Source organism: Pelophylax lessonae (genome assembly GCF_965119305.1).
Source record: "Pelophylax lessonae genome assembly, chromosome: 4".
NCBI classification, from domain to species: domain Eukaryota; kingdom Metazoa; phylum Chordata; class Amphibia; order Anura; family Ranidae; genus Pelophylax; species Pelophylax lessonae.
In genome coordinates, this window is record NC_138771.1 from 498,617,056 (window position 1) to 498,633,807 (window position 16,752).

Genomic DNA, 16,752 nt, shown 5'->3' on the forward strand with positions numbered 1-16,752 from the left:
ATGGGAAGCTTTATCTTCCGGTCTGCAGGTCTAAGCCTTTTAGGGTTCTTCTCTCTTGCTGCCTTTGTCAGGCATAAAAACAACACCTGTTGATAGACAGAAATATGGATGCAACTTCCTTCAAAAATTGCTAGTTGCTTGCCTGTTATGCTGATCTGCTTATAAAATTATGTCCAGCTGGCTTTAATACCATCTGCCTTCTGGGACTATTGATCTCCTGGTCCATTGCTGCGCTCAGTGGTTCCTCTAGTTAACCCAATGCAACTACTGTGTCAGGTAGAGGGTTGGCGGAAGGAATCACTAGCAGAATGCAGGAATAAGGTGACAGACACTCTTGGAAGTGTTGGTTTGCTGAACAAACTTTGAAGGTTAATTCTAACTCAACAGAGAAGCGTTAGGCAGTGTGGGCAGCAGTAGAAGCATGTAGGAAGGGGGCGCTCAACCACAGTGGCATTGCAGAGGGAGAGAAAGTCAAGAGGGACATGGTTCCACTATGGTTTCCTGAGTCACTGGGTTAGCTATCCAATTGGATGCTGCCATCCCATGTGACTCTGCTTGCCATCTTGGGTCAGGCAGAGTCTATTTAGGACCCTGGATCCCATGCTTGGCACACATTTCGTAAGTGGGTGGTGTCAGGACAATATTAGCGGCATATAGAGGTTCCAGACAAGTAGGGAAAGAGCAGGGACACACTGGATGGACTGATGTCTTTTTTCAGCCTCACAAACTATGTAACTATGTAACACTATCCTTCTGGGTCCAGACAGACCAGGCCACATTCCAACCTTCGAGACAGACACTGTTGATGCACCTGAGACCTACTGATAAATTCTTTGCTGCAGCATTCAGCTGAGATTGTCTTCCTGCCAGGTAGTTGTGCTTTGTTGGACATTAATTTCAATACATTTTAATACAGATCTGTTTCTGTAACCGGACTCTGTGTTTACTGCCGCTGCACCACACTGCACCTTCCCACAGGCAAGTATATACCTTTTTCTTTATAGGGATAAGTTTCGATGAGAAGTGTAAGAGTCAGAATACAGAGGGTCGGCATGATAGCAAAGCAACTAGCAATTTCAACTCAGTGATGGCAGCCTCCAGTTTACAACAGAATTCTTAAATCATACTGAAGAGCGCTGACTAAGAAACCCATGTCGATGTCGAAATCCACATTTTCGTGGCCTTCCCTAAGGCAGGATGGGGGAACTGCTAGTGCAAATAAATCGACTTTTTGATAAATCAGTCAGGACATTGTTCCATGCTAATCAGACAATTCCAATTGCCACACTCCACCACGGACATGGAGCGGCTTCCTGATGCTGTAAGAGAGTTCTCCGATGTTGGAGATTCTTCTGAGAATTAACTCTGGAGCCAATCGCTCTCAGTGCAATATTTTTAGAAACGCTGTGCATGTCTGGACTGTCGACTGTTCCACATGCCACGCTTGGAATGGAAATGGTGGTAAAATTTTCGAACTGCCAAACGCTCCACTTCCAACCCAGCTTGAAGTATCCTGAGAGAGAAAAAGAGACCATGGGGTCAGATTAAGAGAAATCATAACTCGGTTTATGTAAAAGAGCGATTATTTGGATTTGCAGAAATATTTATAAAGAACAATCTATTAAGGTTCTCATTTATCCATGTCATGGTAGTCACATAGAACTAGACACATTCTGTAATGTTGAAGACATTTCCCTCTGTATCCAAGCAGGTCTTCTAATAGCCAAAAATGTCACTTTGATTAGTAGTGAAATGGTGAAATACCTAAAGCATTACAAATTACATCCAGATGAATGTGACTTACTACTGCTAGCTATCTCATGCATTGGTGAAAATATTTTGCATTCATTTGTCAGGGTCACTTTTCTGCTGGCTCAGTTCATTCAACAACATGTAAGACCACACTTCTCTCCATTATATCCTGTTTCCTGTTCTGACATATAAAATGTGCTATTGCTTTTAGTAACTCTATAAGCCTTGAAAATGTAAAATACTCAAAATATTTATTTGATGTGTGCCCAAAAGAAGGAATGTTTTACTTATCTAGTCAAAAATTAAACTCACAGAGCTTTCTCGGTAGTCAGCACTACTGGTACTCAAAAACTCTTGAATGAAAAGGAACATTGTAAAGATCTATCTGCCTTTGTCTCTTGACATTAAAGGTATGAGTGTGTAAGATTTTTATTTCAAAAGTGCATTTAGGCAACACAGCTTCGTTAGGTGATCACAGTTATTAAATAGCAGCGATTGCCAGCCTTTCATTGATGCATTCAACTCATGGCAGCAGCTGAATATAACATTTTTAGCCCCCGCTGCTCACATCGGGCCGATTTAATATGTGATTTGACATGTCAAATCGCATGCCAAATTGGAGCCTATTGCCCGCAATGGCACAGTCTGAATCGGTGCGATGCCGACTTTCCGGCGCCGCATCGATTCCCAAAAGTAGTTTCTGCACTACTTTTGGCGACTTCGGCGGCGATTTCAATAGACATCTGTGCTGGAACTGACACTGACATGCGGGTTTAAAATTGTGCGAGTTCATCTGAACTCATTTCAAACCCGCCCTCAGTGTGAACAAGGGCTTAGGGCCCTTTCACACGGGCGTTCCGCATGTCCGTAAATCATCCTATTTTTTGGGGATGATTTACGGACATAACGTATGTCAATGGCATTGCGGATGTAAGCGGATGACCATCTGCTGACATCCGATTTTCTTCCTTTCAATTCTGTTCCGTTTTTTGGAACGGAACAGAACCCTATTTTTGTTCCGTTTAAAAAACGGAACGGATGCAAAATCGGATGTCAGCGGTGTCATCCGCTGAAATCCGCAATGCCCATAGACATACATTATGTCCGTATATCATCCGCAAACGGATGGGATGATATGCAGACATACGGAGTGGATGACACAAGTGTCATCCACTCCGTGAAAAAAAGAAAGTGCCGGAGCGGATCGCAATCCGTAGGCGGATCCGTGCTGCTCAGCGGGGATCGATACGTGATCCCCGCTGAGCCGGCGGATGACAGCTCCGTCTCCGCTTGCAGTGCGGAGAGGGAGGTGTCACAGCCCCCGCTGCTCTCTATGGGGAATCAGATGAGAGCGGACCGCCTGTCCGCTCTCATCCGATCCGATCCGATACCTGAACGGATGGAAAAATAGGGTTTCCATCCGTCCAGATTTCACGGACTTGATCGCATACGGGTGTCAGCGGGTGTCAGCGGAGGTGTCTCCGCTGACATCCGCTGCCCCATAGAGCTGCATGGAGGATCCGATCAGATCCGCCTAAAAAACTGACAGGCGGATCTGATCGGACCGCCCGTTTGAAAGAGCCCTTACTCTCAGAATGTTGCAGCGCACTGTGCATTGGCACAGCTGCTTGTAGTCCAATTTAGGAGTGCACACGAAAAGGAAGACAATGCTGCAGCTGAACTGAATAGGTGTTGTTATCCTAGGAAAGGAAATGCTCATGGATACAATTCTTTTGTATGATTTACTGTAGCTGAAAGCAGGACATAAGAGAATTACAGAAACACGTCCAGCAACAAATCGCCAGGATGTAGACCTGCCATTAGTGGAAGTCAACATTCTAGTGTTGCAAATATTTCAGGGCCTCTCTTGTACTATCCACCCATCTCCCTAGATCAGAATTTAAGCCCCGTTACCGGTCCAGGAGCTCCCAGTCTTCTCCTCCCCATCGCTCCCGAAATTCTTCTGTGTTCATCCCTCCAATACGCTCCAGGTCCGACTTGTATATCCCCAGCAGTCCAAAACCATTTACCTCCCAAAAACCTACAAAGAAAACAGAAAGATATAACTTCCTGAGAACATGGAACTGTCTATAAACTGTATGTAAATATTCAAAAACCTCAACGTGTTTTTAATATGAACTGCCCATAGTGCCTCACAGGAACCAGTTAGATTGTAAACTTTCATTTGAGTAATTATTTTTCAGGGCAGACTTGAATTTTTATTGCTGTGGAGAACTAATGAAACCATACAAAGGGTAAAGTGTAAGAAAATTATCACTCAATCTCCAATCTGTGTTCTCTGTACAGCACTGTGGAATAGATCAGTGCTATATTAAATGTATAATAATAGTGTGTGACTGCAGTGGGAACAATAGAGTGTGATCTCCTCTGGTGCAGACACTGATGTCAATGGTTGTCAGAGCTATATAAGTGTAAAATAATAATATTGAGTGCAGGGCTGTTATTAGAAACCATGGAGCCCTGTACAGCCTACCTAACACCCCCCCCCTCCCCCCAACCCCACCCTTAACCCTGCCCACCCGTCTCAAAAAAACCAAAGTCTGGCACACACAATGAAATTATAAGACACCAGTTTAATTTAAACAAAGAACAGGTTACTACAGTACGGAAATTCTCGTATGATAGAATATAAATTTGGAAGTGATGTAATGTATTTGTTTTTCATTTGTATTGTATTTTTGGATGAACACTTTACTGAATACCGTAAATGAAAATCGTATGAGAAGCATTTTCATGTTTGTCCTTTCAGATACTTTTGGACGACATCGAAATATTAACGATCAGAGTATTTAACAATTGCTTTGAAAGTGGTATTTTAGTCTGATTTCCTGATCATGTGTACAGGACTTTAGCTTTGTCTTTAAGTGAAATGTATCTTTCTCCAGTCTGTTATAAACTCCGTTCAGCAAGGGATTTGTGAGCAGATTCCCTGCTGAAATGGAGGTGATCGGGAAAGATGTCGCCTAAACAGGTGCTTAAAGTGGTTGTAAACCCACTCTTCCAACTTGTACCTATAGGTAAGCCTATGATAAGGCTTACCTATAGGTACTGTAAATATCTCCTAAACTTGAACTGTTTAGGAGATATTTACTTTTCAGGCAGCCGATGACATCATCGGCGCATTCGCTCTGAAGGAACGGCCACCCATGCCGTTCCTGCAGAGCCCTGTGCCGTGAACGGCAGTTTCCATGCGCATTTGTGCGGTAGTGATGTCATCATGCCTCGGCCAATCAGATAGCCGGAGGACGCAAACCAGGAAGCAGGAGGGCCAAAAATGTCTGCCAAGTCATTGGTGAGCGGGCAGCACTGTGGGGGCTTCATTCTAAGGTACAGTAAGTATTTCATAATGAGCTAGTATGTGATGCATACTAGCTCATTATGCCTTTGTCTTACAGGTTTTTTTTTTTTTTTTTGGGTTTACAACCTCTTTAAAGTGTAAACCTAAAACCTTATAGTGTTTTTCTAAAGGAGTAATGTCTGTTGAGGACCATAGCGTCAGGAAGTCCTTAACCCCTTGCAAGTCAGAACCCGGGACCCATAGGACCTTGAAGTGCCTAGCCCAAACTGATCCACAATGGGGTCGGCTCCAAAATCGGGCCAACCAACAGCACTATCTATGAATGACTTGTAATGTCTCTATGGGTGGCCAGATGTAAATGCACTCATACCCATTTACATCATGCTACCTTTGATCTATCACATTTGGGTCTGGGAAAAATATATTTTTTTTTTCTAGACCTGCGTAGACCCAAGCAAAGGAGGGTGTAAATGGACGCAAATCCATTTACATCCAAACCCCAGTAGACCTACTTGGAACATTCAATCAGGTCCTCATGAAAAGCTGATAGGCGGACCTAATTGAAAAGCTTGGTTGAAATGTTATTTAAGGGGAACGGTGGTAGTGGTAGCTGCATGTTCTTACTGCCCCCCCCCCCCCTTCCAAACACAAGTGTGAACTAGCAACTCATGCTTATAATCATAATCATTATGATGATCACAGCACAGCATGTACTTTATAGCTCTGGCTCTGTGTCACATGGCTGTTGGGTGTTGACTTTGTTAAGGCTGTACTGTGTTATGGTCAGTACGGCCATAAGTTACCAAAGTCAGCACCCAACAGCCATGTGACACAGAGCCAGAGCCATAAAGTACATGCTGTGCTGTGATCATCATAATGATTATGATTATAAGCACACAGTCTGGGAGCTGTACCTTCCTTCCGTAGAAGTCTGTCAGTGTGTGCAGTGAGTGCCGCTTGTCTGTGCACCGCTAAGCCCTCTCAGCCATCTCTCATCAGTTTCTTCCTCAGTCCACACCATTTACTGAGGGAGAGTGATGTACAAATCAATCACTCCACCAGGAAAGACATAGTAGGCAGTGGGCGGCCGGAACTACTTATCTCGTACAGTACAGCATGCGGCAAGGATGGTGTGCCTATGCTCCGAAAATGGAAATAAAGACCCTCCTCTGCTATCGCCTCCTGGGCCCTTCTGTTGACCTGATGGGGCCAAGGAAAATATATTTATATGCCTGGTAAGTTAATTGGAGCGGGGTTGGAATTTAAAGTCCCTCTATTTATTTAGGCAGAAGTTAACTTTAAAGCTGCCCAGCCCACAGTTTAGTTAATGGAGCTAATGGAGCCCGGGCCCGGTACAGTAGGGCTGGTTGTACTGCCCTATCAGTGGCCCTGATTGTGTGACTGTGGTAGAGACATTAGAATGTAAGCTCCACAGCTGCAGAAATTGATGTAATTTGCTCAGTGATTTCTGTACAGCACTGTGGGATTTATTAGAACCATAGTATATAACTAGATAATAATAATAGTGTGAGACTGTGGTGGAGACATTACAGTGTAAGTGCTTCTGGTGAAGAGACTGATGTGAATGGCACAGTGAAACATGTTAGAGCTATATAAACGTATAATAATAATAATATGTAACTGCGTTTGGGACATTTGAATGGCAAGCCCTGCCAGCGTACTCTAAAGTAAAAAAAAAATCACTGCCAGCCCCTTTTCATAGATACTTCCTACATTGTGTCTCTAAATACCTTATTAGCTCCGTTCTTTCATGGCCGGTCATGTGACTGCTCTCCTCTGATGTTTAATGGCCGGTCATGTGATCGCCCAATTCCCGCCCCCCCCCAAAAAAAGTTATCAGCGTATAACATGCACCCATTGTTTGCACTATATTTTCTGGAGGGAAAAAAGCGTGCTATACGCCGATAAATACGGTATATAAAAATGTTAAACTATTACCTGGAATACTTTAGAATTTACAACTTGCTTAACTGGACACTTATAAAATTACCCCCCTTATCTTTGCTATCTTAGGGTTATCCTTTGACATTTACCAGTGAGAGATATTCAGCAGACACAACACATTCCCTGATATCTCACATTTCACCCTCACCTTCGGGCCAGGTTGGAGTTGCACCGCAATTCAGTCTCATGATCATGGGAGCGTACACCATTTTGCCTTCGATGGTGTGTGTGCGTATTAGGTGGATGATGGACAGAGGGAAATGCATGTGAAGGTCACACAGGAAGAGGATGCTATGTGGATTCTGAAAGAGGGAAGGACAGGCTTCCATAAAATCCTGTTTCATAAAATTACATTGTCTGCAATTACTACATTTAGAAGCCAGTCTATGACCTCCAAATAACTGTGAGACAGGGAAAAAAGAGAAATAAACAAAGAAGAAAAATAGGAAATAATGTTACAGAAGAGATCTAAAAAAGTGTAGTAATTGAAACAAAAGATTGAAGGTTCTGAAAATAAATAATATAAGGCTGAATGCATAAGCCTAAATCTGTAGGAAGTCCAGGAGGGGAGCGACCTGATATGGCATTTGTGGAGAACATCTCCATGAAGGCATGGTGACTGGTTGCTTCTGATGTCCAGCAGGGTATTCCGGATGATAGTATATTTGGCAGTACTGGGATGCCAGTGTGCAACGTGGTAAGAGATTTTGGCAAAAAAATTGTGGCGAGGTTGGCAAAGGCATTCTTAGTAAAAAAGACTTCAAGATTTTTCATCAAAAGGTAACAGTTTATTTGTTATATTACAGTTAACAACACCACCAATGCCTTTTTTGGCTCTAAAATGGTCACTTCATCAGAATTAGTGTGGGCTCCTTAACCACATGTGTACCAGCCTATAATACCATTTAATACCCAGCTATTTTTCAGCTTTCTGTGCTGTGATAGTTTTACTCCCGCAATTCATGCAATGAACTCAAATAAATTTTTATTTTCAGAGCTATCTTTTGGAGGGATTTACCAATCACTGTTTTTTTTTCTTTTTTTTTGTTATAAAACATAGCAAAAAAAATACCAGGTCAGTACAAAAAAAACCTACATTACCGCTTTTTGGAACATAGACACTTCAAATTGATCTTTTTTTTTCAAATTAAGATACTCCACAGCACTGTACTGAGGTTAATAAAACATGGAGCCTGGCAATGGTGCACTAGATACTTTAATATACATGTCATAATTGATGGGAGGAGACGGTGAAACGTTTATTGTACAGCAGGTCACATACAGTGGCAGGATGAAGATAAAGGGGTTAATGTGTAGATGTGCAGGATAATGTAGAAGGGTTAATATACAGTTCACATACAGCATTTAGATGTGCTGGAGAGGCAGGACGGTGAAAGGAGAACAAAACAATCTCACAGTCAGTGAAATTGAACAAATTGATTTGCAGCTGCTGCTGTTTATCCATTCATTCATTCCAAGTTCCGAAATTACTATGATCCCTCTCCTTTCTTTGTTGTATGAGGAATGGGAATGGTCAACCACTTAAGGAATAGCATGTGATCACTGTGATGACCAATTACAGCTGTCACAATATATTGAGCCTCTTGGATGGGCTCTCTACAGTGTCTAATTTAGATGGAATGGCTTAATGGCAGTTTTGATCCAGTGGTATTTACAAATGGCACTAGGTAAAAGGTGAGCTACCATGTAAATGTAACCTGGTAGAAAAGGAACTTAAGTGTTTCAAACAGGGATTCTGATGAAGTGTCCTTATCTTATAGTCAAGAAACACATTGAGGGGGTTGTTAAATTTGTATATGCCAAATAAATACTTACCTTTTGATGAAAAGACCTTGATGCCTTATCTTATCTACTATGGGCACCTCTGTTTATTCTAGCTGATATTTTTAGAGTCAAAATCTTAAAAACCTAAATGAACCTTAGTAGTTATGATACAGCTTATTTTTCTGTTGAAAGAATCTCTACAGGATTACTTAATTTTGTCACTCACCTTTACCAAATCAGCTCCAGCTTGAAGCCCCAAGGAACGCTCAAAATTCCCTTCCAATTTCACATACTGGTAACTGCAGAGAGGAGAGCACAGAGTTTAGAGATAATAGGATATCTTGCTGGAAGTTTGACATCAGTATCATGCAAAACTGCATGTAACCCTTCTCTCCTTATATACTCTGCATTGAGTCTCCCATATTGTTGTTAAACCCAGAGGCCCCTTTTGTTACACTTTCAGTGATCTTGCCTGTCACCTTACCTGGGAAGATGGGACTGTTTTAGAGTTGCCTCTACATCCAAGTCAGTGCTGCTGAAGTCCACAAGAATAACGCTGAAGTAAGTGTCCATTGTGTTACGATGTATGGCTTCCATGTCCTCTATAAACTTCTGGACCCATCGAGCCTGGTTCTTTACTAGAAGAAACAGAAAAAATGTACAGCCACCTCTTTCATCGAGTACCTACAGCTGCATTTAAAGTGGAACTATACACTTACAAAACTAGTTAGTTTGCATAAAAAATAGAGATACTGAAAGTGTACATATAACCAAAAACATTTTTTAGTTTAGGATAGAGCACAGGAAAGGTTAAATCCCCCTGTCATTGTTTTGTTTGCAATCTGTGTACCATTGGGTAAATATCCTTTCACTTCCTGTCCCTAAGATGTAATTGGAAGTTCAAGGAAATCTCCCAATATGAGGGAATTCACGATTTAGACAGTTGTCCCTGGAACTAGTGTTCCCATTGAAAGATTTTGCCTAACCTCGTGTACTAAAGACAACTCTAAAATTGTGGGTTTTCTCTTACTTTCATTTTTGGTCACATTGGTTACCAGTACTCATACAAGGGTGACATAAGCAGCAAAACAAATTGAAAGAGGGTCTAACCTTTCCCCATTTTATCCAAAGCTAAAGAAAATTTTTGCCTTTAGCTATAACCTTAAGCAGAACTACAGTAAATCAATTTAGCAGTTTCCTCATTTCTGGACAATTCTACCCAGCCAACCCATTTTTTCTTTTCCTTTTTTTTGGTAGGATTGCGTGTTGCCACATAGATATTTTGTTGTAACAGAAGTGCACATTTTTTGCATCTTACCTAATGAAATATTACAAAAAAATATTCCATAAGCACAGAGCAGTCAGTGCTCAAAAAATGTACACTTCAAGAGTAGATTTGGTAGGATTGCGTGTTCTTTTCCTTTTTTTTAATGGAGATTGTGGAACCCAGATTACTTTAGAGAGGTCAGGAAACTCCTTGTCCAGCTTCCTCGACCCCTCTTATGTGTAAGTCACCCTGTGTCTATTAGGGGCACAGGGTGACCAAGAATCCCAGTCGGGTCTGCACTAATCAGACTCGCTGTACAACCACACCCCATTTCGTGTTTAACCCCGGTTTTCCTGGGTTCTATATGTGTGGTTTGTGTTGAAAGAGTGAAGGGCCCCTTTCACTTGGGACAATAATATTTCTGGGCAATGTCCCTCAAGCGATATATAGAGAAAGACAATTTGATTTCTCGGATTGCTAGAATATTGTTTGAGTGTCTCACAGACCCTTGCTAGGTAGTGAGGTGGGGTGGGGTTTGTTATTGTTAAGTACCTGTATTCCATTGTTCTATTGTTTCTGTCTGCCGTAAGATGAATCTATTATGGGATGTATATGTGTATGTGGATTGGCTGCTAAGGGGAAGGGGAGATTGTCCCAGAGTGTATATCTTTTTGTGCCTGTGTGTGAATAAACAGTTTCATTCTGGTTGACTCCAAAACTTGTACTGTTGAATTCTTGGGGTACATATAGCCAGATTCGTGGATCTCATGTTCCAGAGTTTAGGAAGCAGCTTCTTGGGGGAGATACCCGGTCAGGTGTCCGGATTCCATCACAGAGATGATGTTAAGATGAACAGTCAAAGAGTCCCACAATGGCCTTAAGCAATAAACAAACTGTAACAGACTAGCACCTCCCTCAATGCAGCTCATAGACAAGGAACATAATGTGACCTTTGCAAAGGCATATAGGTCATCTGATCAGAGTATACCTCAAATATTTATTTATTTTTAGCCATTATTAATGCTAAGCAATTAAATCTGATGGAGGTTTTAACCTTATTGTCCCCTGTCAAAAAAAAAAATGTGGCTCTTAAAACCTTCGATACTCTGAAAGAGCAATACCACCTCCCTAACTCATATCTGTTCCGATACCTCCAACTGAGCCTGGCATTTCACACTTAATTTGGTAATCAACCAGTTGCCCTGGTTTCTTCAGGAATTGAGTCTTTACTGCGAGATGATTCCCTCACTAATCCACTATCAGCTATACTGTATATAAGAGCCTACTACCAACTATTCATGCGGGGCTTGATAAATTGTTGTCCTGCTGGTGCAATGAGGCTCTGGAGTTGAATACTGAAGACTGGGAGGACATTTGGGAATATCTTATGCAACAACTGGTCTCTACTCAGGACCGGCTAATACAAATTTCAAATTCTTCATAGATTATACTTTACTCCCCAAAAATTGCATAGGATATTTCCATCACATCCTGCTAAATGTTGGCATTGTCCAGAAGGCATGGCAACATTTATACATGTCTTCTGAGAATGCTCTGTCATCCAGTCCTTTTGGGCTGCTGTTTCCAACTGTATGAGTTCTGTATCTGTACCCTTAACTGTTGATGTTTGTATCCTGGGGCTGGTACACCTTTTGGCCATGTCTAGAGCCATGAAAACATTGATAGGCTTGCTCCTGTTTTACGCATGCTTTTAAAGTGGAAGTCCCCACAGGCACCTACAACTGATCTCTGGAAGCGCTTAGTTCATTCAGGAATCCCATTATATAAGTTTACTTATAGTGAGGGGTTGCCCAAAAAATTCTCAAGTTTGGGATATTTGAATAGCCTCTACTGACACGGTCGCATCTAATGATACAACTGATTAATTTAGGGAGGCTGTTATTTTCCTGTTGGAAGTATCATTTCATCTATTTTCCCTTTTTTCTTTTTTTACTACTTAATTTTTTATTACTAAAATTTGCACTGTATGTCAGAGATTAATGGTTTTCTTGTATTAAGTTGGTAATACTTTTTTATGTTGTTACCTAAACCTGGGTGTACCCAAAGAGCTTTGTTTTGTGTTATACACTTAAATGTAACAAATATGGTGTAGCGCTCGTATGATTAAAATTGAACTACACAGTCCAAATGAATACTCTTAAAATCAATCTATTGGAAATCCAGTCCATCCAAGAAAGATGTGCTCCCCGTAGTATATGTCACACTTTCACCATCCTGAAGTCCAGTGCATATAGACCACCACCAATAGAGAGAAATGGCCCCTTACCGCAATACAATGATCCCCGCCACAGAGATCATTTACAGCCTGTGTTAGAAATCAGATGAACCATGCAGATGATAGCCCAGCTCACAGCGATATCCACATCAGCTCCACTCGGTATGAATGCATGTATAAAGAAAGGGGATAACTCCCATAGTGAAGCACAGTAACTGATTTATTGATGCAAGGACTAAAAAAGTGGCAACTCACATTTAGAAGGAGATAGTAAGACGTTTATCTCTGGGGAGCAATCCCGGGACCTGGTTCCCAACCAAGAAAATGGCCGCCGTGTCCCCTCGTGTGTCCCAGCGTGGCGTGCCGCAGGCTCCTCCTACGCGTTTCGTCAGCAGATGACGTCGTCAGGGGGTGTGGCCTGTGGTAAACCATCCATACTTATATGCTGAGCGAGGCGGAAGGGGCGGAACATCAGATCATCGACCCGAACCCCGGAAGCTGAACAAATGCGTTCCAGCGACCGGAACTAGCGGGTCAGGATCACTAAAGTCCGGGACCAGATGCCAGTAACTTACGTACCAGCACCCCGGACATCAAACAAATGGTACTAGTGTGTCAATTAAGACTGGTCAATCACAAATATGGGGACCCCAAGATCGCTGTATAACAACATATCTCGGTAATCCCATAAATGCGAGACTCTAATCCATATTTCAGGACCGATGGCCATGTGAATCTTTTGCTTTCCCACCGGAAAGACACATAAGGCCCTATAGTGTAACCATACACTAAGGTAGCACCACCACACGGGGCACACCATAGGACGCAGCGCCATCCTCCGGTCAGAAACAGGTCCCAATGGAGAACTCCTCCCACACAATGTAAGAAATGCAACTGACATAACAAAATATATAATACATATAAATCAAAAGAAGAAATAAAAGGTTAATATGCATCTCCTATAATTGCAATAAATACAATAGACCCCAAACTGATTAAAAGGTCATAAAAGGTCATGGGGAGCAATCCCGGGACCTGGTTCCCAACCAAGAAAATGGCCGCCGTGTCCCCTCGTGTGTCCCAGCGTGGCGTGCCGCAGGCTCCTCCTACGTGTTTCGTCAGCAGATGACGTCGTCAGGGGGTGTGGCCTGCGGTAAACCATCCATACTTATATGCTGAGCGAGGCGGAAGGGGTGGAACATCAGATCATCGACCCGAACCCCGGAAGCTGAACAAATGCGTTCCAGCGACCGGAACTAGCGGGTCAGGATCACTAAAGTCCGGGACTTTGCGCTCCTTAAAAGAGCGGAATGACATCATCGTGAGGCCAGCGGACAAGGGGGGAGGGATAGTTATTTTGGACACCTCCGCCTATAATAGGGAGATGGACAGGTTGTTGTCCGATCGTGACACTTATGTCCCCCTTAGAGGTAATCCTACGGTGGCCTATAAAAAGGAGCTCATTGCACTGGTGGAGAAGGGGTTTGATCGGAAACTTCTAACGAAGAAGGAGAAATCTTTCTTAGTACCGTCTGCCCCGAGGGTACCAATTATGTACTACCTGCCCAAGGTGCATAAAGATGCGGTGAACCCACCCGGGAGGCCAATCATTAGTGGCATTGATTCGGTCACCTCCCGGGTGGGTAAGTACATCGACTTCTTTTCACAGCCCTTGGTGACAAAAACACCCTCATTTTTGAGAGACTCTATGCAGGTGATTAATATCCTTAAGGACATAGAGTGGAAAGACAGCTATATTCTAGCCACTGCTGATGTTTCGTCACTATACACGGTGATCTCACATCAGCATGGAAGGGAGGCTGTCGAGTACTTTTTGAGACAAGGCACCCTGTTGAACTTTCAAAGCCAGTTCATCTTAACCTTGTTGGACTATGCCATGGCCCATAACTTTTTTTGGTTTGGGGGCACATTCTATAGACAAAACAAGGGCGTGGCCATGGGCGCCAAATTTGCGCCAAGTATGGCCAATTTATTCATGGCCAAGTGGGAGGAGGATGTCATCGGTGACGTTCCGAGACCAGAGGTTGTCCTCTGGCGGAGGTACATCGATGACATCCTCCTCCTATGGGATGGTGACATGGAGTCCCTTGACTCATTCATTTCTGTGCTCAATAATAATGACAGGGGCATTAGGCTCACCCATGAAAGCAGCAGATCTGAGATCCATTTTTTGGATCTTAAGATCAAAGTGGTGGGTAATGTCCTGGAAACTTCCACATTTTTCAAAGAGACTGACAGGAACGGATTTATTGACACATCCAGCTGCCACCACGTGGCGTGGCTTAAGTCTGTTCCTGTCAGTCAGTTTCTCAGACTGAAAAGGAATTGTTCCAATAGGTCTGATTTTCTGCAGGAGGCCAGTACCCTAAAATCCAAATTTTTGGAAAAAGGTTACGAGGAGGAGCTTGAGAGGGCCCTTGTACAAGCCGATAGTCGTAATAGGGAGGATCTATTGCAACCGAGGGTACGAGGGGGAAACAAGGACTTTGAGTATGCCTTCTTTTCCTCATACTCTATCCAGCACTTCTCGGTCAAGAAAATCATCCGCAAGCATTGGCATATCTTGAAAAATGACAGTCTTTTGGGGCCGGTATTGCCAGCAGCCCCTAAGATCATTTTTAGGGGTGTGCCCCCATTGAGGCTACAAATAGCCCCTAACATCATAGATCCTCCTAGAACCATTTCATTTTTCCAACAGAGAGGGGGTTTTTACCCATATAGACGCTGTGCCATCTGTAAAATCAATGCTTGTAAAGTGAGGAGAGTCGAGTCATTTTTTTCGAATGCCACTCAACAAAATTTCAAGATCAAGCCGTTCATTACTTGTACCACGCGACATGTCATTTATTTGTTACGTTGCCCTTGTGGCCGTGAATATGTGGGCCGTACAATTCGCATGCTACATGTGCACCTGCAAGAGCATGTGGCAAATATATTCAAATTGTTCCCGAAACATAGTGTCTCGCGACATTATGACCTTTGCCATGGGGGAGACCCCAAAGGTACTGTCTTCCTCGGTATAGACAAATTTTCTGGGAGCTGGAGGGGTAGCAATCGTACCAGAGGAGTCTCCCAGTTGGAGACCAGCTGGATTTACCGGCTGAAAACGTATGCCCCTCATGGGTTAAATATTGATTGGGACATCAATTCCTTCATCAACAATGCGTAAATGTTATTTGATATCCCAATATTGAGAGGTTTGCCACTATGGTTTGCATTTTTGCTCTATTTTTTTGGATTTTTATGACCTTTTAATCAGTTTGGGGTCTATTGTATTTATTGCAATTATAGGAGATGCATATTAACCTTTTATTTCTTCTTTTGATTTATATGTATTATATATTTTGTTATGTCAGTTGCATTTCTTACATTGTGTGGGAGGAGTTCTCCATTGGGACCTGTTTCTGACCGGAGGATGGCGCTGCATCCTATGGTGTGCCCCGTGTGGTGGTTCTACCTTAGTGTATGGTTACACTATAGGGCCTTATATGTCTTTCCGGTGGGAAAGCAAAAGATTCACATGGCCATCGGTCCTGAAATATGGATTAGAGTCTCGCATTTATGGGATTACCGAGATATGTTGTTATACGGCGATCTTGGGGTCCCCATATTTGTGATTGACCAGTCTTAATTGACACACTAGTACCATTTGTTTGATGTCCGGGGTGCTGGTACGTAAGTTACTGGCATCTGGTCCCGGACTTTAGTGATCCTGACCCGCTAGTTCCGGTCGCTGGAACGCATTTGTTCAGCTTCCAGGATTCGGGTCGATGATCTGATGTTCCGCCCCTTCCGCCTCGCTCAGCATATAAGTATGGATGGTTTACCACAGGCCACACCCCTTGACGACGTCATCTGCTGACGAAACGCGTAGGAGGAGCCTGCGGCACGCCACGCTGGGACACACGAGGGGACACGGCGGCCATTTTCTTGGTTGGGAACCAGGTCCCGGGATTGCTCCCCAGAGATAAACGTCTTACTATCTCCTTCTAAATGTGAGTTGCCACTTTTTTGGTCCTTGCATCAATAAATCAGTTACTGTGCTTCACTATGGGAGTTGTCCCCTTTCTTTATACATGCATTCATACCGAGCGGAGCTGATGTGGATATCGCTGTGAGCTGGGCTATCATCTGCATGGTTCATCTGATTTCTAACACAGGCTGTAAATGATCTCTGTGGCGGGGATCATTGTATTGCGGTAAGGGGCCATTTCTCTCTATTGGTGGTGGTCTATATGCACTGGACTTCAGGATGGTGAAAGTGTGACATATACTACGGGGAGCACATCTTTCTTGGATGGACTGGATTTCCAATAGATTGATTTTAAGAGTATTCATTTGGACTGTGTAGTTCAATTTTAATCATACGAGCGCTACACCATATTTGTTACATGTTATCCCATGACC

General features: G+C 43.0%; 1 protein-coding gene across 1 annotated transcript in view; it reads right to left on the reverse strand.

The window, feature by feature from the left end:
* Window positions 1-1,163: 1,163 nt before the first annotated feature.
* B4GALNT3 (beta-1,4-N-acetyl-galactosaminyltransferase 3) overlaps window positions 1,164-16,752 on the reverse strand; it is a 143,423-nt gene continuing 127,834 nt past the window's right edge. Inside the window, exons 16-20 of the mRNA XM_082255454.1 lie at window positions 9,306-9,459; window positions 9,048-9,120; window positions 7,185-7,338; window positions 3,667-3,793; window positions 1,164-1,513 (exon numbers count right to left, since the gene is read on the reverse strand). Of these exons, the coding sequence (XP_082111580.1) occupies window positions 1,396-1,513; window positions 3,667-3,793; window positions 7,185-7,338; window positions 9,048-9,120; window positions 9,306-9,459 (626 nt within the window). The 3' untranslated portion in view covers window positions 1,164-1,395. The remainder of the gene's footprint in view (window positions 1,514-3,666; window positions 3,794-7,184; window positions 7,339-9,047; window positions 9,121-9,305; window positions 9,460-16,752) is intronic.